This window comes from Rhinichthys klamathensis, unplaced genomic scaffold, assembly GCF_029890125.1.
Source record: "Rhinichthys klamathensis goyatoka isolate OS25496 unplaced genomic scaffold, OSU_Roscu_1.1 h1tg000223l_1, whole genome shotgun sequence".
In the NCBI taxonomy this organism is placed as follows: domain Eukaryota; kingdom Metazoa; phylum Chordata; class Actinopteri; order Cypriniformes; family Leuciscidae; genus Rhinichthys; species Rhinichthys klamathensis.
This window is the reverse complement of record NW_026606747.1, coordinates 4,720,235-4,745,334: the sequence shown is the minus strand read 5'-3', so window position 1 is coordinate 4,745,334 and position 25,100 is coordinate 4,720,235. Positions and strand designations below refer to the sequence as shown.

Here is a 25,100-nt window from a genome sequence, read left to right as displayed (position 1 = left end):
ATTTAAAATAAATATTTGACAAATTTACTGTACCAATTATGTTAGATTTAGATAAAAATAAAATCATCTTACATTTTCACCAGGGTTGAAGTAGCTCCTATCACATAGATGTCCATATTGACCATTTAAAGTTGAAAAGAACCCAGAGTATTTCTCTCTTTCTCTCTCTCACACACCAGCGTTTGACAGGTGTGTTCAGTGATCAGAATGAGACTGTGAATGTTTTGCTAAATTTATTTCATAGTGTATAAGCATTAAAAGTTTGAAATGGATCTTTTTAAAAATATGATTTTAATTAAATTCATAAAAAAACAAATATGCTATATCGATGGTCTCTTGGGAAAACTTGACTATATTTTTTGTTTTTATTTATCAGGGTGCATGTAAAGAACTTTGATATTCCAGAAAGACGGAGCAAAAGGACAGTCCCAAAACAAATGGCTCACAGTGTCAGAAGAGACTTCACAAAAAGAGCAGGGTGTATCAATGTTGCTTCTACATTTCTGCAAAAAAAAAACACCTGTAAATAATTTTATAAGATATTTCTTTGATTTTATTTGTTAAGAAAAATATCTGAGGGAGTGAACAGACAAACGACCACTTAATATCATCAAAAATGTTGTTCCTATAAGATAGATGGATGGAAAAGAGGTAACAAGGTATAAAAAAATAAAGACCTAATTTTGTAATTGGACTTACAGAGAAACTAGCAGAACCAATCACAGTGGATTCTGGTCTAGGGGGACCAACAGAAATCATTGAGCCACTATTATTGTTTCTGAAAAGCACATTTCCAAAGAGATGGCCTTGAAAACTAGATTAAATTATTTCCTAGATACTGGAAATTGGTATATTGAAATAAAAACAGAGTCGTTAAATAAATGACCATCATTGTCAAACATCTGGTTCACTAACATCACTCCATTACTGAACCAGTGTTCAAGAAACAAGGATTTCCTCTTATGTAGAATATTACTAGCCTGGGTTTCCCCATACTGCCTTTGGACCAATCACAGAACGGGGAGGGAGCAGCAAGACGATGATGACGTCTATGCGGCACACCGAAGCAGTTTGTTTATACCTATGGATCAAACATAGCAGCAAACGCGAAGTTATCTTTCGATGCAGCTTTGGATATTGTTCTAAGTAGTTTAGAACGCAAATAAATCTCTGACCCATCGTCTTCTTCCTCGTCTAATTTCTGTCGCTCTACATACGTCATCTGGTATAATTGAAACGATTGGCTATGAACTACGTACAGGCGCATTTGATAGACATTCGTAGCACCCAATAAACGGCTCTGGGCATTCGTAAACCACGCCTCAAATACGAGAAAATGAACATGTGGTTCCCAGACCACGTCTCAATCTCAATGAGACTTGGTCTGACGTTAGCCAGGCTAGAATATCACAGTTATTCAAAGAAAACAATTGTGTGGCGAGAAATGATGCTTGTAAATAAGTCCCCCAGCCAGAAGCATTCGTTGATGATAATTGGAGAGTTTTATAAGCTAATAGAATAATGGCACATTAAAAGGAAATGTGATGATGATGTTTATTTTAAACCTGCATTCTAGTTTTCTCTAGAGGTTGATTATAGTGATTCTCACAATTCCCAACTTGACATGGTCGACAAGCAGGCATGCATGAGAGTCCATATGCCCTGCAACTGGACCGTTGTGTTCGGCAGGCAGTTGTGCAATTACAGTGGATCATCTGCACGAGGCTTTCTGGGGCAGCAGTCTTACTGGTCATAACTGTCAGGAACCGGTTGTCCACCAGTTTCCATCCCCGATCCACTGTGTTCATGTCACCTTCCTTTTCAATCCACACCATGATCTGGAAGTAAACTCTTTGGCAGTGGTATTTGGTTGAGGACTCAGTTGGAGGCAGACGTTCTGGGGTAACAAATTATTTGGCCGTAACGATTTTCTTGCTAAAAAGGTTGTAGCGCAAAGAGGCAAGTGAATCAGTACTCTTTCCGCCAAACAACACTGCCGTTGCCTTGGTCCCATAGTCCTCTATGACATTCCTTGCTTGATGTGGGAGCAGAAACACATTTGCACAGGACTGGATGGTTGATTCACCATTCACAAGTTTCTGGAATGCTGTCTGTTTGCCAACACTAAAAATGCGTGAAGTTGTATCACATCCCTTGATGAATGATATGCATCATTCCATGCCACCCTGGGGTTTGTTGTTTGAAGTTCAGTGAGAACACCCACAGGACATCAACTGTTCTGTCACAGTTGATCAGTGCTGGGAAGTCATTGAACACAATGGTTTGGCGCACATGTTTCGCAAAGCTATATTCGATGACTGGGATTTTACTTTGCACTGCAAAATCTAGGTTGGTAATGTGTCTCCTTGGAATGATACAGTCCTTTTTTCGCCCTGGAGTGATTGCTGCTATGGTTCCCATTCCGTGGAAGGTCCCCTTACCATCAATTGTAAGGATGTTGTGGTCAACATTGTCCCCAGCAAAAAGAAGTGCCATGTCCAGCAAATCTATGTCATCCGCTAACATATCTGGGGCAACTGAATCTGCTGCATTCTTTTCAAAACGCAAAACTTCCTTGTATGATGAAGCAAATCCCATTCCATTAAGGGTATCCACCAGGAATTGTGACCGATACATATGATGTGCCTGCACTGCAAGGCCAAGTTGTAATGGAGCTACCACAGCACGTGGTCGTGCTGCCTGGACAATTGCCTGTCCAATTCCTGCAACTTTTCGGCTTGTCTCTGTAACCATCACAGGTTACAAGAATTAACTTTTAACCTTTTGTCACTTCTCAAAGTACAGCTGGGCCTTTGTCTCTATGATAATGTTAAGGTTTGAGTGATCTAATCAGGCTGATTGGATCACCATCTATACATGACACTGTTATGCTGATGAGATCAGGGCTGGGGAATTTCCGGTAACAAGCTGAATCCTGTACTTTATTTACATGCTTTGTTTCAGAGTGTCTCCACCACTATGTAATCCTTCCCCCTTGAAAGGTATATAAACTACAATATATAATGCCTTAGTATAGATATGACGAATGATTGCAGCTACCAACAGCTCGTGTTTCTCAATAAAGAATCCTGCTGAAGATACCACCAAGTCTCCTGATCTTCGCTTCTGAGTTTCCTACACTTTAGAAGAAAAAGTTCACAACATCTCCTTACCCACAAAAAGACCATTCAAAAGTGTACGGAGAGTCTCAGGAACAAACGAAAGGGCAGAGTCAAGCTCAAGTGACTTTGTGCTCGGATACTGATCCGTAACGGATGGGACATTGGACTTGATATCACTTATTATCAATCGCGCAGCTGTTTGAATGATAGCATGTTTCTGGGATTCCTCATCCTTTTCTTGTTCACTGAAATAAGATCATAGTATTTGTGATGTCTTCTCTCTCATTGTCACTACGTCATGGAGGCCTTCCCTTGCAGTGAAATGTACATTGTCCTGGTACTGTTCCCTCAATTATCTCTTGAGGTATTGATTTCCATATGGTTCAGAATCTGGGTTTGTCAGAGATTCCTTCATTTTGTCTCAAAGATGTGTAATTGTTAACTGTTCCTCATCATTACTCTCGAGGGAAGAGCAAACTTTAATGAATGCCTGCTCCTGATCTTCATTTTTGGGCCGGCCAGACTTTCTGCGCTTTGCCTCTAGGTCTTTCTGGAACTGTACCGGTATGTTATATCCGTTACGAAAACTACTACTGCATAAGTGGTGGTAAACACAGTCAGCAGCATGTAGATCCCGGCCATAATACTCGAATTCAACAATGTCAATTGCTGAAAATTGTGAATTTAGTTTTGTTGGGTTTAGTATAATGCCACCTTTATACTCAAAAACATCTATAGAGGATGCATTACATATCTATTACCTTATTCAAATTGAAATGAGTGACCATTTTAGAGGGTTCACACACAGGCCTCTGTTCGGGCTAATTCAGAGTTTTTTATGATCAAAGTTATACAAATCCAATTTAAGTAACTTTTGGGTGCAATAACTTTTACACTGAATGCCAAGTCTGTGTTTTAGCAAAAAAGGGTATGTGTCTAAAAACACGTACTGAGTAGGAGTTACATGACATAGGCTAAATCGGCCTACATCTCAGGTTCACCCCAGATAAAAACCTTACAGTAATCTCACAAAATCATGTATTCCATAAGTTTGTAATCATGTCAGTGCAATTTAAACAAGTCCAATGGATTCATAGACCCAGAAAACATGGGGTTAGACACCAATATTACTTGGCTAGGTCAAATAATGAAGGAGTTAGGATATTTTAAGGGCTTCCTGACCATCTTGGACGCCATCTTGAAAATTACACCTTTCTAGTGGTCAAACTTTGGTAAACTTTTAGTATGTTATTAGGGACAACTAATACAACAAAAAACAGCTGAGAAACCTTTTGTTAGAATTTTTTTAGGGTTAGGTGTTTTTTTCCCATAAATGCAGCCGCCTATTAACAGTTCACAGTTGAGCCCAAGCCTCCGTTACTAACTATAAAACATCACTTTATAACTAGTAAAGCACCGTAAACCGGCTCAATCTCTTCCATCTCAGATAGGGGTGGACCAGTACAACTTTATTTGATTTTTTTATTCTAAACTGTTTTAATTATTCTTATTTGTTTTGATTATTTTAATTTCTTCTATGTAAAGCACTTTGAATTGCCATTGTGTATGAAATGTGCTATATAAATAAACTTGCCTTGCCTTGCCTAGTAATGAAGGAACACTGAGTCGTTTCATTGAAGATTATTGCACTATGTGGATGATTATGAGAGAGAGGTCAATTAAACGAGTGCTTTACCTGCGTCTAGCTGATGCTCTTCAGGTCAATCTTATATTTATAATCACAAGATCATGTTTGAATGTCCACTGAGGTTATCTTTGTCCTTTTAACAGTTAAGGGGATTTCTCAGCGCTAGTCAATGTGAGCGCGTCTTATAAGGTGTTGTTTGAAGTAAGAAAAATGGCCTTGTTTCCTTTTATTCAGCCCCTTTCAATATAAAGGTCTGATCCTGACTCTGTGCTGCCATCTAACGGTGTAATGTAATGTTCACTGATGTTGAAATCACAATTACAACGGGCCCTTTCTCAATACCAAATACAGCACGTTACCCAGCTAACACAGTTACGTTGTGAAGACGTAACAGGACCGGCCCATATTCGTCGTAGCGACGTACCACATAATGTTCCAGCAACGTAACTTTGTGATTCCCATAATCGTCGTGGCGACGTTATTGTGGTACGTCGCAAGAGCATGATGAGTACGTCTCAAAGTATTATCCTAGTGATACATGCCATGTGGATATTATATGGGACATGTAATTAATTCATCAAAGATTTTATTAAATTATCTGGTGACCAGTTGACCACGTCTTTACAACGTTTTACATGGGATAAACTAGCGACGTCTTTTGAGGACGTGCCCACGACGTTTCTGGAACGTTAGCCAAGATTATAAAAAATTGAACTTTTCCACGACGTCCTCACAACGTTGCCATAAAGTAATGTCACACTGACCAAATGACGACTAACTGACAACGTCGTCACAACGTACTGTGTTAGCTGGGTATTTATATATAATATTATTTATTGAAAAAATAATATTTAGATAAACAATATAAGCCATTATAAAAGTATAAGAGGTTTGTACAACATAAAATAAACACAAACAAACAGTTCAGTCAAAAGTACAAAAGCAGCGCTATAGTAGGCCTAGTCTACAGGTTCAGTTAAATGTAAAGTTATGAAACTTAAGCGGTTCCAGTGCTGATACTGGGAGAATACTGGGGTTTGATGTGAGCTCTATGTGTTCATTTCATCAAGTTCTTTGACACATGATTAATTTGATCATGCAGCGGGGCCAGTTTTTGTTTTATTTTGGTATTGGCCACCTCCAGTCCCCCCCCCCCCCCCCCCCCCCACCCACCCCCCCCCCCCCCCCACCCCCCCCCCCCCCCCCACCCATGTTATCCAACGAACTTTAGTAGTTTACAATATATTATACAGAATTCACATCTTAATACATCCAAATACAAACACTTTTTTGCTTTCTTATTGACAATGTTCTCCAGTTTGGCGCAATAATCCTTAGTCTCCGAAGAAAATGAATAGAATTTGGCTTGGATCCTGAGCATTTCTTCTTGTGTATATGAAACTTCCCCTAATTTAATTATAACATTTGTTTTCCTTCTAATGACATTTTCCACTTCCAGCTCAAAAAACGCGGTGCCAGTGTTACTCGCATTTACCATCATAGACAGTAAAAGAAAGATTTACATTCAGGCCTATGACGGGCAGCTCTCTGGGTCCTGTCCTTCTGAGTGACGTCATCAGCAGTCGCCGACACATGTGTATGTTCATGTGATGTTCGCGAGGAAATATTGATGTAATTTATTGAATTGTTTAGCGCTGATTCTCCAACACAGTGAGTATTGACTTAGTGTTTGTGTGCTAGTTAGCGGTTTATACTGATAGTCGCCCTTCTAAACAGCACTGTGGTAGTACCATGGTACAGTGACGGACACGGAGACGCAATAGGGAAGATAATACTGTCATCTATATTTTAAGCTGTATGCATGACAGCAGAGCCGAGCAGAGTTTTGGTCTATTAAAGTGATTTCTCTGTTGTTGTAGTCATGGAGTACATGCAGGCCCCGCCATCGAGCAGCCACGGCAATATGTGAGTATTACACGTGTCATTCTTCACATGTCATGAATAGTGCTGTGATATCGACACCTTATAATAGTGTTGAAGTGAGAAACGTGTGTACAAATGTGTGTAACTTTAGAGACGCTCCTTAAATTGGGACTGTCCAACGTCAAGCCTGTTTGAGAAGTTCTCTCTCTTCTCTGCAGTCTCTGCTGTACATGTGGTGTTCCCATTCCTCCAAACCCTGCCAACATGTGTGTGTCCTGCCTGAGGACTCAAGTGGACATCTCCGAGGGCATTCCCAAACAGGTCTCAGTCCACTTCTGCAGGCAGTGTGAACGGTACGACACCAGGCTTTGCCTTCACAGCGGAGAAATAAACTCCCGACGGAGAAATGGGATGACATTAGGCGTAAATGATGGCAGAGTTTAAGTTTTTGGGTGAACCATTCCTTTAGATTAGGGGTGGGCGATATGGCAAAAATATCATATCACGATTTTTTTTCAGGAAAATCACGATTTTATCACGATTCTTTTTCATGTTGGTTTTACTATTTTGCAAGTGACTGAGCATTACAGCCAAACTAATGTCCCTATTTAAAAAAAAAGCCTTATAGGTAACAAAAGAAAAAAGAATGGCAGACATTTAGGCCAAAGTGGCGAAGATAAAAATCTTTATCATTATTTTATTTGTTATTAAGAATTAGGAACAAAGATACACATTAAGCATACACAACTTAATATACAAATGAAATAAACAGTGCTTTATTTTTTCAGCTAGGGGTATTTAACAGTAGCATTGAAGAAAGTAATTAGGCTAAATGAACAAATACGAAAATAAAACACAACATAGACTTCACTGTATAAATTATACATTGATTATTATTAAAGCTACTACTAAAGTTCTCAGTCAAGAGCAGTGAGTGATTTCCTCTTTGTGTTTTGTTGTTTTATTAACATTAAAGGGATAGTTCTCCCAAACATTTTAATTGTCATCATTTACTCTCTCAAGTTGTTTTAAACCCGAATAAGTTTCTTTCTTCTGTTGAAAATAAAAGTTATTTGGAAGAATGTGGCTAACCAAACAGTTGCTGTACTCCAGTGACTTCCATAGTATATATGTTTTCCTACTATGGAAGTCAATGGGGACCAGCAACTGTTTGGTTAGCCACATTCTTCCAAATAACTTTTATTTTCAACAGAAGAAAGAAATTAATACAGGTTTGGAACAACATTAGAGTGAGTAAATAATGACAGAATTTTATTTTTGGGTGAACTATCTCTTTAAGGACAAGAGGCAGCTTGTTTACTAACTGGCTACTGTCGCTTTAAGAGCTGCACGCGACGCGTCTAATATACACGCATTTGACAAGCAGATTTTCTCTCTTTTTTTTTCTGTTTGCTTTCACTTTAGACATAACCAACTTTGTTTATGTAAACCTTGTGTGTATTTGACAATAGTAGCGCAATAAGACTCGAAAGATAACTTATAATGTAGTCCAGTAAACAGACGCTGTTAGACGGCTTTTAGTGCCCGTGTGCTTCGGGTGTATGCGCTCAGAAAGCACACGTCAGAACAGCGCATCAGCACGTGAATTACATGACAGACATTTGTGCCTGATATCTGAGGACAAATCATGATGTCCAATCTATAACTTTTGTGTTAACATTTATTCTAAATTTAACAAAAATAAAACACTGAAATCACATATTCCTTTTAAACATTAAGACAATGTTACACATACTTAAATAAAATTAAAAATCATCATCAGAAATGTAAATGTGTGTAAATAAATATTAGGGGAATTTTTTTGGAATCCCACATTTCAAATAAATTCTTGGGGTCTCAATTCAATTAAAAACCGATCCTTGTGCGCTGAGTTTTGTGTGTGCGCACATCTAATGATAATAAACTGAGCTCTCTTTCACGTCGTCTTGGACTTAAGCGGACAAATTCACATAAAATTGTCCAAAAATAGTGAGTATCCCAGTAAACATAGTAGGTTTCGTCTTAAGTGAACGTGAACAGTTGTGAAAGTAAACGCATGTGTATCAGCATATTGGATCAGTGCATTCACTCTTAAAGTGACAGCATCCTAATATTCCTGCTACTGTCTGTGTCTGTTTTTAATGTTCATCAAAGGACAAATCACACTGCTGTTGACTGAACAACTTTTTAAACTTTAATAAGGATTAATTGATAAGGATGTTTAACTTGTACAGTGAGGACTATGCAGTGTTATTTTACATTTGCTTACTTTATTACATTTCTGTACTTGAGAACTACTGTCAGACCTCCCTAAAAACCCTGAAAAGCATTTCATTTCATTTGTGTCTTTGTTATATTTTAGTTATTTGTGCTTTTGCTTGTAATTTGATTATTTGTTCTTATTTAATTACTGAATGTCTACTAGTCTTTAAAAATGTGTTACATTTATGTTAGTTAGGCTAGAGGTTTTAGCTGTGGTATCGGAAATTGAAATAGAGAATTGTGGATTTTCAGTGGTATCGAAAATGTTGGTTTCATGGCCGGTAAAAAATATTTATGGTCACCGACTATTGGCAGGTGTGACAAAACTATGTTTTTGGGCCCTGTGTGTGTGTAAGTAGTGTTTTCCTGTGTTTGCAGGTACCTGCAGCCTCCGGGCACCTGGATGCAGTGCGCGCTGGAGTCCAGGGAGCTGCTGGCTCTCTGCCTGAAGAAGCTGAAGGCCTCCATGACTAAGGTTGGGGACTTACACGTTCACCACGGCAGGAACAGCTGCAGTTGATGCCGAGTTCACCTTGTGTTTCATTCCCACCCAGGTGAGGCTCATTGACGCTGGCTTCTTGTGGACAGAACCCCACTCTAAACGCATCAAGTTGAAGCTGACCATCCAGAAAGAGGTACAGTATCTGTGTGAATATCCCGAATAACTCAGCCAGAGCCGTGTTTCAGCGAGTGCGTGTCCCGCAGGTCCTGAACGGGGCCATCCTGCAGCAGGTGTTCGTGGTGGAGTTCGTCATCCTGCATCAGATGTGCGAGGACTGCCATCGAGTCGAGGCCAAGGACTTCTGGAAGGCTGTGGTGCAAGTCAGGCAGAAGGTGCGTGAGGTTCACATCAACTCTCAAACCCATGGGCCCCGATCGTTAATACTGCAGAATAGGCCGTTCCAGGATGACACTCGTTTTTAATATCAGGAGGAGATCCACCAACTGTCCAAACTCTGAATCATTCGCCGTGTTTCCACTGTCGGTGTACCAGCTAACATCAGCACTGAAGACTTTACACTCCTTTTAGCTCAACTCACTTTCAGACAGCAGCGAGTGTTTGAAATAACTTGTTGAATCTGATCACGGTATAAGGCAGACATTGCTATCCATTACCAGAGTAAACCTGGTAAACATGACAGCTTGAAGACATCAGACAAATCATATAGGCTATCACAATCATGTTTTTATTTTATCTGTCGGTACGCCTCTTTATTTTCCAGAATCTGTGAGTGCGTTCGTTCACACCAAGCTGCAACATTCTAATCTGAAAAATGAAGCCCACCCGGAAGTGCGAAAAACTGCAATACATCGAGAATCCGCTAGAGGGAGGTCCCAAAAGGGAGCAAATATCCATAGACCGCATGTTAAAATGTCTATTTTCACAGCATAAATTTATATGTTTACATGTTGGTCCCATGGACTTTTATTGTATTTTTGGATAGGTCCCGAGTGCCTGACAACTGTGAGGGGGGTGAGTTTTTTTCTAACTCGGTAGTTTAGATCGTATTTATATATAAAATGTATGACAAATAAGCGCGTGATTGACAGCTGATAACGGGCTGCGCCGAGTGGAATTCCTGAAATTTGACGTCTCGGCCATGATCTGACACAACACATCATAACACCTCTGTATCCTTTCTGAACATTTGTATTTGAAATATCGTAAGATTTTCCAAGATGGCGAGGCCCATACCCCCCATAAACAGCCTCAAAACCGTTCTTCAGAAAGTCTATGGGTGACGTCACAGACGCTTTGTCCATATTTTTTACAGTCTATGGTTCACACACGTCCTGTGAAGTTAGGATGTGATAACTCCTCTTCGTCATTACTGCATGAAGACGAGTCCATTCTCGGTGCGATGGCACGTGTATCATCACTACGACACGCCCCTTACGGCATTGGTCCTGGCTTTTGTTCACACAGGAACATCAGTTCCGGGACTGATCCCGGCAGTGTTACTAGGTCCCCATCCCGCCATCGATCCCGGGACGTGTTTGCGTCCACACAGAAGGCACTCTAGCAAAACGTCAATTTCCCGGGATCAGTGCGCTGTGTGAAAGGTGGCATATTCCTTTACAGGATGAGACTTTCTTTATTGAAGGCCAGGAGGACACTACCAATGAGTGCCCAGATAAAATCGGCCTCGACCGGGTGGACCCTCGGTGTCGTTGTCTGGCCCGGTTGTCCCAGTGTCTCCATCTGCCAGAACGTGAGAGTTGGTGTGGAGGGCTCATTTGATATGAACTCAGAGACAGGATTGGGTGGCTTATCCTTCCCCTTTCCAGGGAGAACAAGGGCACAGTAGAGGATCCTTTTGGTTTGGTTGGCGATGCGTGACGTGACGCTGCCTGTAGCATCTAGATGCAGTGTGACTGGGAGTGAGTCTTCCCACTGCACTCCTTCATGAGTTTATTGTCATGCATATCAAACATCTGAAAGGTGTGCATCATACCTGACACCTGAACACTTTACAGTTGGTGTTATGACCAAGTTATTGTCTTCAAATGGTATTGAAGTTAGAAACGTTTATACCAATGTCGTATGTACCTGTAGAGACGGTCCCTAAATACGCGAATATCGAACGTCATACCAACCTCATGCCAGTAATCATGCTGACTCGAGTGTGCGTTCTGTACGATAACTGTCGTAATCTGCTTTATTAGCTCTTTTTTTCCCGTTCGCGCTGCTTGAGCTTAGATGCTTCTGTTCTTTATATATTTGTGTTTAAAAACATATTGTTTGTTTTCAACTAAAATAAAACCTTAAGATATATCGTAAGCTATGCCTAACCATAAGCTTGTTCTGAAAAGGTGACGTAAACTTAAAATATACCATATTTCTTGTTAAACGTCATTTAAATAAAAAACGAATATTCGATTTTTATGAGCCCGCATATTAGAATATATTATTTTAGAAAAATGCCCATCTGTAGTATTAAAATCGGTAGCAGGATTGGTGGTTAGGTTAAATGTTTCCACATGGAAAGTAGGGTGTCATGAAGAAAGAGAGGGAGCGTTGTGTAAAACACAAACAGCCAATGAAGTCAACTAGTGTGCACAGCTAGGAAGAGCACATGCAAACTGAATTGTGACCGCAGTCTGCGAACATGTGTAGTCTCCTTCAGTGATGTGAAGTCTGATATCTGCTCTACATGCCATTCTGGACTTCCTGCATTGAACCATTAACTACTGCTTTCAGACAGTATCATTTTTTTGTTTTGTTAAAGTATCTCTATGTCTTCGTTATTAAACTGTTTACCTTTGTTTTTGTCCTCCAGACGGTCCACAAGAAGACGTTCTACTACCTGGAGCAGCTGATTTTGAAGCACAAGCTGCACCAGAACACCGTGCGCATCAAGGAGATTCATGGTGCGTTTCCCATCATCCTCAGTGCTGCATCGTGATGAGTCACTGGGCCGTCTGTGTTCATCTCTTCTTCATGTTTTCAGAGGGCATTGACTTCTACTACGGCTCGAAGCAGCACGGCCAGAAGATGGTGGACTTCCTTCAGTGCACCGTTCCCTGCAGGTCGGACACACACACCACAGCTCAGTCATATGCAATCAATACATGTACTGTTTTCTGTTCATAAGCATTTGAGTCTACTGAGTCTGCTGTTTAAACACGATACACATAATTGAAAAAGCATGAGCAAATGCACATGAAATTTAACGGATTAGTTCACTTCAGAATTAAAATGGCCTGATAATTTACTCACACCAACGTCATCCAAGATGTTCATGTCTTTCTTTCTACAGTCGAAAAGAAATGAAGGTTTTTGAGGAACACACTCCAGGGTTTTCTCCATATAGTGACTTCAATGGGGTCCAACGGGTCGAAGGTCCAGATGTGAGTTTCAGTGCAGCTTCAAAGTCTCGACACGATCCAGCCGAGCAATAAGAGTCTGATCTAGACAAATCAGCCGACATTTATAACAAAATACACATTTATATACTTTTAACCACAAATGCTGGTCTTGCATTAGCCGTGATGCGACACACATTACGTAATCACGCTGAAAGGTCAAGCGTGACGTAGGCGTAAGTACATTGGCGTAAACGCCATTTACAAAAAATAAATAACAGTTAAACAATGTTGGATGATTTTGAAGTTGGAGGACAAAATGAGATGGAGTTTTTCACCCTACATTTCTGAACCGAAACACGCTTGACTTTTCACCCTGATTATGTAATGTGTGTCGCATCACAGCTCGTGCAAGACCAGCATTAGTGGTTATAAAGTATATAAATGTTTATTTTGTTATAAATGTCCGCTGGTTTGTCTAGATGAGACTCTTATTCCTCGGCTGGATCGTGTCGAGACTTTGAAGCTGCACTGAAACTCACATCTGGACCTTCGACCCGTTGGACGCCATTGAAGTCACTATATGGAGAAACCCTGGAGTGTGTTCCTCAAAAACCTTCATTTCTTTTCCACTGAAGAAAGAAAGACATGAACATCTTGGATGACGTGGGCGAGAGTAAATTGTCAGGACATTTTCATTCTGAAGTGAACTAATCCTTTTAAATGCACAATGATTTAAATTCCAAATGAGTGGTTGACACTGAAAATCTAAGATTCAGTGTGTCAGGATAGAAGTGGAGCATTCTGGGAGTTGAGCGAGAGCTGATGGCTTGTATCTGCTTGTGTGCTGAACTGACGGGTAATGCTGTCTCTGCAGGGCGAAGGCGTCTCAGCGGCTGATCTCTCATGATGTTCACTCCAACACCTACAACTACAAAAGCACCTTCTCAGTGGAGATCGTTCCTGTGTGTAAGGTGAGATCACACTGGATCCATGGACACCACTGTTGGTTTAATGAGTCTGCAGGGATGGCAACTGGTTCTGTGAATCACACTGTTGTCTACACAAACATATTGCACTTCATTTTTAGATTTTGCCAGTTTTTCTACACCCTCTGTAATTTAACCATATCAAATCTGTGAGTTTCAATAATGGCTGTGTTGAGTTATTTTCAGAGGACAGTATATGTATATATATATATATATATATATATACAGGGTTCCCGCGGATCCTTAAAAAGTCTTAAATTAGATTTTTAAAATTTAAGGCCATAAAAAGTCTTATAAAGTCTTATTTTTACTTATGAAAGGTCTTAAATTTTAGATGACACTTTGACTTAGACATATCTAAAAGCTTTCCAAATTAAAACCATCTAATTAGCGTACGTATTTTTATTTATTTATTATTCTATCTTTGTGGATTTGCTAGTTCACGTGACATTTCGCGTCACTCGCGAGTCTGTCTCCTGCACGCGAGAGGAGAGAAGGAGAAGAAAGGTCGTAAATGTCAGTTCAGTTGTAAGTTCATTCTTTATGTGCGTATGGTGTGCGATGTGTATTGTCTTTTATGATATTGTAATCATTGTTTTAACAATGTACGAGGCACTGTGAGCTGACATCGCATTTGTCTCTCGTGCTTTCACTGCGTGATGTGTGCAGTGTAACGTGATGTGTGCAATGTCCCCAAGTTAGTTTTTGTCTTATATTTATATCATATTATGTTCTTATATTAGAATATCACATCAGAAAGAGTGCCGTTTTCCCGTGCACAATTCCAAGTGTGATATTTATGTTATACAACACTTAAATTAACAATAAGTTAACATTGAGTTACTTTTTAGACACAATATTGTTTGTTTTCCCTTTATTTCGCCGACTATAATTTCAAAATGAAACCATAGCAGAGTCTCAATGCAACACAGCGATGATTTCTTGACTGAAATCCGCGTTTTGAACGAATCACTTGCTTCTTTCCCGAATGAATCAGCCGTTTGAACGAATCGGTTGAATGAATGACTCCCTCAACTCACTTATTAAGACTGATTTGCCGCTGCGGTTTCATATTTAAAGTACCCTTTAAATAAAATGTTAAAATTAGAAATCATTTCATATTTAAATATTGAATATTGATTTAAAAATATATATCTCAGCTTTATTTATGCAGTTGTAAATGGAGTGTAAATATATTAATGCCACTTCTGATGCCGCTTCTGTCGCCTCTGCACTGCAAAGATGGATTTTGATTTAATGATTTAATTTGACTGTAACAGTGGTACTGTATGATTATTAAATAATTAAGTATTATTGTATAATTACTGTATAATTTAATTTGAATGATAGTATTTGACATTAAAGGTGATGCATAACTCTAAATAAGATGTCCATATATAGGTGAAAATGCCCCTGAAAAAATCAATTTAAGGTGGCAAATATTGCCCCTTAATTAAAATATTAATTTCTGTCACTGCTGTGAACTGACCACTGCATAGAATATGAAAAATATGAATATCTTCGTGAGTCAGCTGTCAACAACAGACCTAAACCAGCCATGGCACCAGCACAAAAACACAATCAGTAAAATATCATCTAATTATTATCAACAAAACGTTGAAAATATCAAGATATATTTTTGTCAATACTGCACAGCCCTAATGTATGGTATTAATTTTGATTTCTTAAGGTCTTAAAAAGGTCTTAAAAAGCCTTAAATTTGACTTTCAAAAGTGTGCAGGAACCCTGATATATATATATATATATATGTATTAGGGCTGTCAGTTAAACGCGTTATTAACGGCGTTAACGCAAACCCATTTTAACGGCGTTAATTTTTTTATTGTGCGATTAACGGTCTTTTTGGCCTAGCAAACTTTGTGGTTTTTTTTTCACATGCTTTTGCAACAGGGTGCGGCGCTGCGCTGTGAAACCCATTCATTTCAATGGCTTGCGCCGCGCGAGGATGTTTTGAAAGCGCAAGCAGATCTAGCTAGACCGGAAACAAAACAACAGGCTCGCGCACACACTAGTTTGGGTTTGCGAACCGGCCAAATAGTAGGTTAACGTTACGTTTTGAGTGGATGACGAGCGCGAGACGCCGAAACGGATGCCAATAAGATTCTGAATGGAAAGTTTACTTTTAAAAAGTTGCCAAATGGTTCCATTGACGAGACCAAAGTGATCTGTGTGTTTTGTCTTTGTGAACTGAGCTATCATCATCGCAGCACGTCCAGTCTGAAACACCACTTGATGGCCAAGCACACACACACACACACACACACACACACACAGCTGATGCGAATTCTCCGCCCCCTCGTCAATATCAGGACCTTATCAGGTATTTTTCACCCCTTTATTGATGGACAGTGTTACATTGTGTGAGAGATTATTTGCTCCAAGTGAGAATGTTAGTGTGAAATTGAACACAGTATTGTCAATGTTGTTTTCAATAAAAAACATTTGCACAAAGCAAGCCAATCCACTTTTCCATGTTGATAAGAGCATTAAAATGAGAAAAAATAATGGGACAAAAAGAAATCAAGAGACATTTAGAATAGATAAAAATGTGTGATTAATTCGCGAGTTAACTATGACATTAATTCGATTTATCGCGATTAAATATTTTAATCGTTTGACAGCACTAATATATATATATATATATACTGCTATACAAGCAGCACATTGATGTTTTATTTCTATAGTATTGTCCCTTGAGAAGATATATTAAAATGTTTGCTGAAATGCGAGGGGTGTACTCACTTTTGTGAGATACTGTAAATACACACACATGCATGTATATACTGTGTATATATATTTCACAGTCCAGTCTTTCTGTCCTGTAGGTCCAGCTCTACACACACACACTGGTTTTCACATGTGCATAACTTGAGTCCCGTATGTTTGGTGTGTGTTGCAGGACAATGTGGTGTGTCTGTCTCCACGGCTCGCCCAGAGTCTGGGTAACATGGGTCAGGTGTGTGTGTGCATCCGGGTCTCCAGCTCCATACACCTGCTGGACCCCAACACCCTGCAGGGTGAGTGACAGCACCACTACAGCCCCACTACACCACCACCACTACAGCCCTACTACAGCACCACTACAGCCCTACTACAGCACCACTACACCACCACCACTACAGCCCTACTACAGCACCACTACAGCACCACTACACCCCCACTACACCACCACCACTACAGCCCTACTACAGCACCACTACACCCCCACTACACCACCACCACTACAGCCCCACTACAGCCCTACTACAGCCCCACTACACCACCACCACTACAGCACCACTACAGCACCACTACACCCCCACTACACCACCACCACTACAGCCCTACTACAGCACCACTACACCCCCACTACACCACCACCACTACAGCCCCACTACAGCCCTACTACAGCCCCACTACACCACCACCACTACAGCACCACTACAGCACCACTACAGCCCCACTACACCCCCACTACACCACCACTACAGCCCTACTACAGCACCACTACACCCCCACTACACCACCACCACTACAGCCCTACTACAGCACCACTACACCCCCACTACACCACCACCACTACAGCCCCACTACAGCCCTACTACAGCCCCACTACACCACCACCACTACACCACCACCACTACAGCACCACTACAGCCCCACTACACCCCCACTACAGCCCCACTACAGCCCCACTACAGCCCCACTACAGCCCTACTACAGCACCACTACACCACCACCACTACAGCCCTACACCCCCACTACACCACCACCACTACAGCCCTACTACAGCACCACTACACCCCCACTACACCACCACCACTACAGCCCCACTACAGCCCTACTACAGCCCCACTACACCACCACCACTACAGCACCACTACAGCCCCACTACACCCCCACTACACCACCACTACACCGCCACCACTACAGCCCCACTACACCACCACTACAGCCCCACTACACCACCACTACAGCCCCACTACACCACCACCACTACAGCCACCAATACAGCCCCACTACACCCCCACTACAGCACCACTACACCACCACTACAGCCCCACTACACCACCACCACTACAGCCACCAATACAGCCCCACTACACCACCACTACAGCACCACTACACCACCACCACTACAGCCCTACTACAGCACTACTACAGCCCTACTACAGCACCACTACACCACCACCAATACAGCCCCACTACACCACCACTACAGCCCCACTACACCCCCACTACAGCCCTACTACAGCACTACTACAGCCCTACTACAGCACCACTACACCACCACCACTACAGCCCCACTACACCACCACTACAGCCCTACTACAGCACCACTACAGCCCTACTACAGCACCACTACACCACCACCACTACAGCCCTACTACAGCACCACTACAGCACCACTACACCACCACCACTACAGCCACCAATACAGCCCCACTACACCACCACTACAGCCCTACTACACCACCACTACAGCCCTACTACAGCACCACTACAGCCCCACTACAGCACCACTACACCACCACCACTACAGCCACCAATACAGCCCCACTACACCACCACCACTACAGCCCTACTACAGCACCACTACAGCCCTACTACAGCACCGCTACAGCCCCACTACACCACCGCTACAGCACCACTACAGCCCCACTACAGCCCCACTACACCACCACTACAGCCCCACTACACCACCACCACTACAGCCCTACTACAGCACCACTACAGCACCACTACAGCACCACTACACCACCACCACTACAGCCCTACTACAGCACCACTACAGCCCTACTACAGCACCACTACAGCCCCACTACAGCCCCACTACATCACCGCTACAGCACCACTACAGCCCCACTACACCACCACTACAGCCCCACTACACCACCACCACTACAGCCCTACTACAGCACCACTACAGCCCCACTACAGCACCACTACACCACCACCACTACAGCCCTACTACAGCACCACTACAGCCCTACTACAGCACCACTACAGCACCACTACACCACCACCACTACAGCCACCAATACAGCACCACTACACCACCACCACTACAGCCCTACTACAGCACCACTACAGCCCCACTACAGCACCACTACACCACCACCACTACAGCCCTACTACAGCACCACTACAGCCCTACTACAGCACCACTACAGCACCACTACACCACCACCACTACAGCCACCACTACAGCCCCACTACACCACCACCACTACAGCCCCACTACACCACCACCACTACAGCCCTACTACAGCACCACTACAGCCCTACTACAGCACCACTACAGCCCTACTACAGCACCACTACACCACCACCACTACAGCCACCACTACAGCCCCACTACACCACCACCACTACAGCCCCACTACACCACCACCACTACAGCCCTACTACAGCACCACTACAGCCCCACTACAGCACCACTACACCACCACCACACCACCACCACTACAGCCACCAATACAGCCCCACTACACCACCACTACAGCCCCACTACAGCCCCACTACACCACCACCACTACAGCCCTACTACAGCCCCACTACAGCCCTACTACAGCACCACTACACCACCACCACTACAGCCACCAATACAGCCCCACTACACCACCACCACTACAGCCCCACTACACCACCACACCATTCCTCCTCTTATGATGCGTTCACCCAGCCGGGCTTCTGTGAGGACAGATGCTACTAATAATAGTGTTATTGTACTTTACAAATAAGCCAAATACATACCAATTATAGTTGCCAATATTAATACATTTGGTCTCATTAAAATGCTCATTGTACAGTAAATGCGGATGTAAATGAATCCGCTGTTGATCGTATTGCGTGTCACTCCAGTCTTCTGGCCTGTTCATTACTTCACCAGGATTGAGCACATAAGCAATGCTTAGTGTTAGAAAATACTCGTTCCATTCACAAGACTAGCGGTCGACTGATTTTGATTTAAAAAAAAAAATTTGATAGCCAATGCCAATATCTTAGAAAACAGAATGGCCGATATAAAGCAGATTTTTTTTTTCTGAAAGATAATAAATCGCATTCCTAAAAATTTCTGAAATTAAATTAATATTTATTTTTACGTCATCTATACTCATTTGGAAACAAATAATTTGAAAATGAATTATATGGGAAAAAATATTTGAACTTGATAAATCTGTAAAGTTAATAAATTATACTTTAAATGGGAGCATTTCTGTTTGACCCATTATAGTATTTATGTTAAAAATATGAATGTGTCCATATTTATGCAGCAGTGATGCATCCGTACAGTATCGGTCAACAGTTTGGGGTCAATAAAATGTTCTTCTTTTGAAAAGATAAGCTTTATTTTAGCAAGGATGCATTAATGAATATGAATTTTTTATTTTTTTTGTGATGGGTAGGGTTAGTGTAAGAGAGAGAATATACAGTTTGTACTGTATAAAAAACATTACGCCTATGGAGAGTGCCTAAAAACACACATATTCAAGTGTGTGTGAGCTCGCTTTGCATCTAATCTAGACCAAATGCGTTAAATGGTAAATGGACTGCATTTATATAGCGCTTTCACAGACCCAATGGCCACCAAAGCGCTTTACATTTGCCTCACATTCACCCATTCACTCACTCATTCATACACCGACGGGCGACGGCAGCCATGCAAGGCGCCATCCAGCTCGTCGGGAGCAGCCGGGGTTAGGTGTCTTGCTCAAGGACACCTCGACACTTGGTCAGGTGGAACCGGTGATTGAACCACCAACCTTCCGGTTTGTAGACAACCCACATGAACCACTGAGCCACTGCCGCCCCTAAACAAACACAGTTTAAGTTATGATCATGACAGAAATATGGCTATGTGGTTAAGCATTATGGCCAGTTCTGTTGAGGCTGGAGTAACATGCGCTGTATTTATGTGTGTGTAATGTGTGTTTCCAGTCGCTGAGGTGGACGGAGGCACGTACTGGCGGCACCCGTTCAACAGCCTGTGTAGCCCTCGTCAGCTAGAGGAGTTCCTCATCATGGACATCGACATCATCAGAGACCAGCGGCTCGGAGCTGGCGCCGGCCTCACCTCCAATAAGGTGCGATTGAGGAGTTAAAGCTCCTACACACACCTGTGTTAAGAAGCTGCTGTCCATTCAGCTTATAGCATGTTGTCTTACTGAAGTGAACAGAGTATTTCACATATAAAAACGACTAAGATTTAGGGACTTGGTTAGTAAATAGAATAAAAAATGCATGAAGATGCAGTGGTGTGTGTGTGTTTGCAGCACACGCTGGCTGAGGTCTGGGTCCAGAAGACGTCAGAGATGGACTCGGGTCGTCAGTACCACTGCAGGACTTTCCTGGGTCACCTGCTGAACATCGGAGACCTGGCACTGGGGTGCGTTCACATGTGCGCCTCACTGATTTCAGACACAAAACAGCCGACACATGGACTGTAACACGCTTTTGCTCTTATACCTCAGCTTTGATTTTGCCAATGCCAATATCAACGATGAGTTCCTCAACAAAATGAACCCTCACCATGTTCCTGATGTGGTAAGAGTCATCACAACTCTACTCAGAATGTGAAAAGAAAGAAATTAATACTTTTATTCATCAAGGATGCATTAAATGTATCAAAAGTGACAGTAAAGACATGAAGAGTTTGGTTCCAAAACGCGATAAACGCCATTTAAAAAAAAAAATTAGTTACTGCAAAAATCAGTATTGTATCTGGTTGGTATTGAAAAGTCAATTTTTAATTTTAAGTAAAATGCGATATCCGCCGTGTTATTCTGTCATGTTTTCTCCCTTTCTTTCCAAACCGCGACAAACGCCAGTCTCCCTTCTCTGCAGAATGCGATATATCCGCTCTCAACCAATCACAACGCACCATTCCACGCACTGTAAACAGTAACGGCAGCGCCTTAAATACACCCGGCTTCCTAGTTCTTCTTAACTATTTTGTACTTTTCGATCAACAAACAAACAAAAAAATGAATAATTTTGCCGGCATTGATGAACCTGTGGTTGTTTCTGCGGTGGGTAAGAAACGTAAGGCATCGAAATCGAATCATTTACGTGAGGAGATTAAGAAGATGAGGCACTCGGGAGGAGGACAAATGTTTTCAATCTTCTTTACAGTTCTTAATAAAAATATTATACTAATAAACTTACGTTGTTGTGTATTTTCAACAGTTTCAATATGAAAAAAAAAAACTTTTATATTGATTCAATGGATTAATTGCATTTTTTTTTTTTTTTTTTTTTTTTTTAAATGGATGTATTGCATTTTGGGGGGAAAAAATTATCCGTTTTTATAATAAATCTTTGAATATCAAAACCTGGATTTTAATTTTTTTGTTATGACCTACAAATGCTATGTGAAAGTTTGAAACAGAAAATAGTTGTTTTCATCTTTCCACTTTCTTGGTAAAGAAAACACATTTTTACTCAAATTAATCTAAATGGATCTATTGCGTTTTGGAACCAAACTCTTAACATTTATAATGTTAGTACAAAAGATTCAATTTCAAACAAATGCTGTTCTATTGAACGTTCTGTTCATAAAAGATCCTGAAAAATTAAGTAAATGACGGTTTCCACAGAAGTAAGAAGCAGCACAACTGTTTTCAACACTAATATGATGATTTGATGATCAAGAAACATTCATAATTATTATCAGAGTGATTTCTGAAGGATCATCTGACACTGAAGACTGGAGTAATGATGCTAATTCAGCTTTGATCACAGGAATAAATTACACTTTACTATATACTCACACAGAAAACAGCTGATTTACACTGGAGTAATATTTAACTGTTTTTACTTTATTTTTGTGAGCAGAAGGGAAACCTCCACTATGTGCTGTAAAATATTAAAAAAACCCACTTGAAATCTGACCATGACGTATGTTTTCAGTCACTCTATCATGCTTTACCCAAAGTGAGTTGCATTGCATTGAAGATGTACATGAGCTCTTGTGTTCCCTGAGCGTGACGTTGCTAGCGCTCCGCTGTGTGCATTACCCGTGAGCGTGACCATGTGCTGTGGTGTTCAGGTGCTGATAAAGAAGAGCTACGACCGCATGAGGAGAGCGAGGAACCGAGTGTGGCGACTGAGGGAGCTGGAGCGCGAGAGAGACGAGGCCGACACCGACGACGAGAGGTCAGAGACGCCACGCTCCTTAACACATTTACACGACCACACGTCAGCTTAAGAGTGTTCACTGTTAGATCATGCATTCACCTATATTACCTTATGATAAAGTGTTGCCTAAAAATGAATCTGCAGTATTGACAGGAAATAGAGAAAATCACTTGTCTTGATAACTTCAGTAACTTTAAGATGCTGACAAACGGGAAGCGCTCTCTCTTCTGTTGCTTTGTTTTTCATTTAATTCATTTAGTTTACTTAATTATTTACTGGCATGTAGCCTTAAAGTATTGAATAAAATTCTCTAGTTATATTTTAATTAAACCTTATATATAATTCAGTAAAATAAAGGAGTCTGTTCAGTAGCAAATTAGTTTTTCCTGTGGTGTTGAAATGATCAAGTGTATAGAAATACATCTGAGCTACAACACAACTCCAAATATACTCTAAACGTCACGTTTGATTCAGAATGGAAATCAACCATTATTCTTTTGTTTCCTGTCTGATGATGATTGTTTCTCACAGACAATACAATGAATTCCTGGAGGACCTGGAGGAAGATGAGGTCCTGAGGAAGAACGTCAACATCTTCAGAGGTGATGAGACCCGTCAGCCCTAACCCTACGTCTCCTGAAGTAATGTTCTCACTGTACTCATATCAGGCATGTTCCCTGTACAGATGCTTCAAAGATCCCTGTGGAAAGCGACACGGAGGATGACGGCGCTCCCAGGATCTCTCTGGCCGAGATGTTGGAGGAGCTGAGCCTGAGTGACGCCACCGGTGGAGAGGGGGCCGACATGATGACGGATTCATGAGCTAGCGTCACCACACATCAGGGCCGGTGTCAGACGCTTGTGGAGGACGAGTTCTCAGTGTCTTCAAGAGAATTGTATTTCCTAATAAACTGGCGCAGTTGAGAAGTTCCACAGTCAATAAAACATCTTAACCCCGTGGCTGTGTCTATATGACAGGTGGCTGAAACATTGCATCACTTGCGGCACCCTCCTCCTGCTTTTTATGTGCATTTGTTATTATCGGAGCCGGCAAACTTTATCGTGTGGAGCTATGTCTACTGAGTGGGTAATACATCATACACAGTATCATAGGATTATTTACAATTGCCGTAAAGCAGTTTGTGTTTCTCGCTCGTTCTTGCTTCTCACGAGACTTCCTATTTCCAACTTTCCTAGTGCTCTGATGGGTTTTGATAACCCAATACAGAAGGAATTGCACAGTATAATTGTGGCAGTTACCACTGTTGTCCTGTGTGCCTGATCCATTAATCCCAATGGCCTTGGAAACAAGTGTCTCTAAACCAATTTTATTTATATATGCCCAGAGGTGGAAAGTAACTAATTACAAATACTTTCGTTACACTACTTGAGTAGATTTTATGAATTTTTTTTTTACTTGAGTAGAATAAAAATATTGTATTCAACTTCGTTACATTTATTTTTCACCAAAAGTTCAAAGTACTTCGACAAAGGTGCGGATGGAGCAACCGGACAAGCTGACATTTGACAGACACTTTTCAAACTACTGCGGTGGAGCCCTGCGCTTCGGCCAATAACTGACAGATCTGAAGCGCTTCGGCCAATAACTGACAGATCTAAAGCGCTTCGGCCAATAACTGACCGATCTGAAGCGCTTCGGCCAATAACTGACAGATCTGAAGCGCTTCGGCCAATAACAGACAGATCTGAAGCGCTTCGGCCAATAACTGACAGATCTGAAGCGCTTCGGCCAATAACTGACAGATCTGAAGCGCTTCGGCCAATAACTGACAGATCTGAAGCGCTTCGGCCAATAACTGACAGATCTGAAGCGCTTCGGCCAATAACTGACAGATCTGAAGCGCTTCGGCCAATAACTGACCGATCTGAAGCGCTTCGGCCAATAACTGACCGATCTGAAGCGCTTCGGCCAATAACAGACAGATCTGAAGCGCTTCGGCCAATAACTGACAGATCTGAAGCGCTTCGGCCAATAACTGACCGATCTGAAGCGCTTCGGCCAATAACTGACAGATCTGAAGCGCTTCGGCCAATAACTGACAGATCTGAAGCGCTTCAGCCAATAACTGATAGATCTGAAGCGCTTCGGCCAATAACTGACAGATCTGAAGCGCTTCGGCCAATAACTGATAGATCTGAAGCGCTTCAGCCAATAACTGATAGATCTGAAGCGCTTCGGCCAATAACTGACAGATCTGAAGCGCTTCGGCCAATAACTGATAGATC

At 41.7% G+C, this 25,100-nt stretch overlaps 1 protein-coding gene across 1 annotated transcript; it reads left to right on the top strand.

Moving 5' to 3' along the window:
* The first annotated feature begins 6,337 nt into the window (after nucleotides 1–6,337).
* On the top strand, nucleotides 6,338–23,817 carry nmd3 (NMD3 ribosome export adaptor). The gene is made up of 16 exons (XM_056264699.1): nucleotides 6,338–6,441; nucleotides 6,651–6,696; nucleotides 6,873–7,007; nucleotides 9,295–9,391; nucleotides 9,471–9,551; nucleotides 9,622–9,750; nucleotides 12,198–12,288; nucleotides 12,369–12,447; nucleotides 13,601–13,697; nucleotides 16,633–16,750; nucleotides 20,655–20,800; nucleotides 20,990–21,102; nucleotides 21,188–21,260; nucleotides 22,765–22,871; nucleotides 23,385–23,455; nucleotides 23,539–23,817. The coding sequence occupies exons 2-16, from the start codon at nucleotides 6,653–6,655 to the stop codon at nucleotides 23,673–23,675; spliced, it is 1,518 nt and encodes a 505-aa protein (XP_056120674.1). The 5' UTR covers nucleotides 6,338–6,441; nucleotides 6,651–6,652; the 3' UTR covers nucleotides 23,676–23,817.
* The last annotated feature ends 1,283 nt before the right edge of the window (nucleotides 23,818–25,100 follow it).

Excerpts from the sequence above, each read along its gene's own strand:
- nmd3 (XM_056264699.1), top strand. The coding sequence starts at position 6,653 with ATGGAGTACATGCAGGCCCCGCCATCGAGCAGCCACGGCAATAT. Across the intron at positions 9,552-9,621 it reads AGCTGACCATCCAGAAAGAG|GTCCTGAACGGGGCCATCCT; the intron begins GTACAGTATCTG and ends CGTGTCCCGCAG. Across the intron at positions 23,456-23,538 it reads GAACGTCAACATCTTCAGAG|ATGCTTCAAAGATCCCTGTG; the intron begins GTGATGAGACCC and ends TTCCCTGTACAG.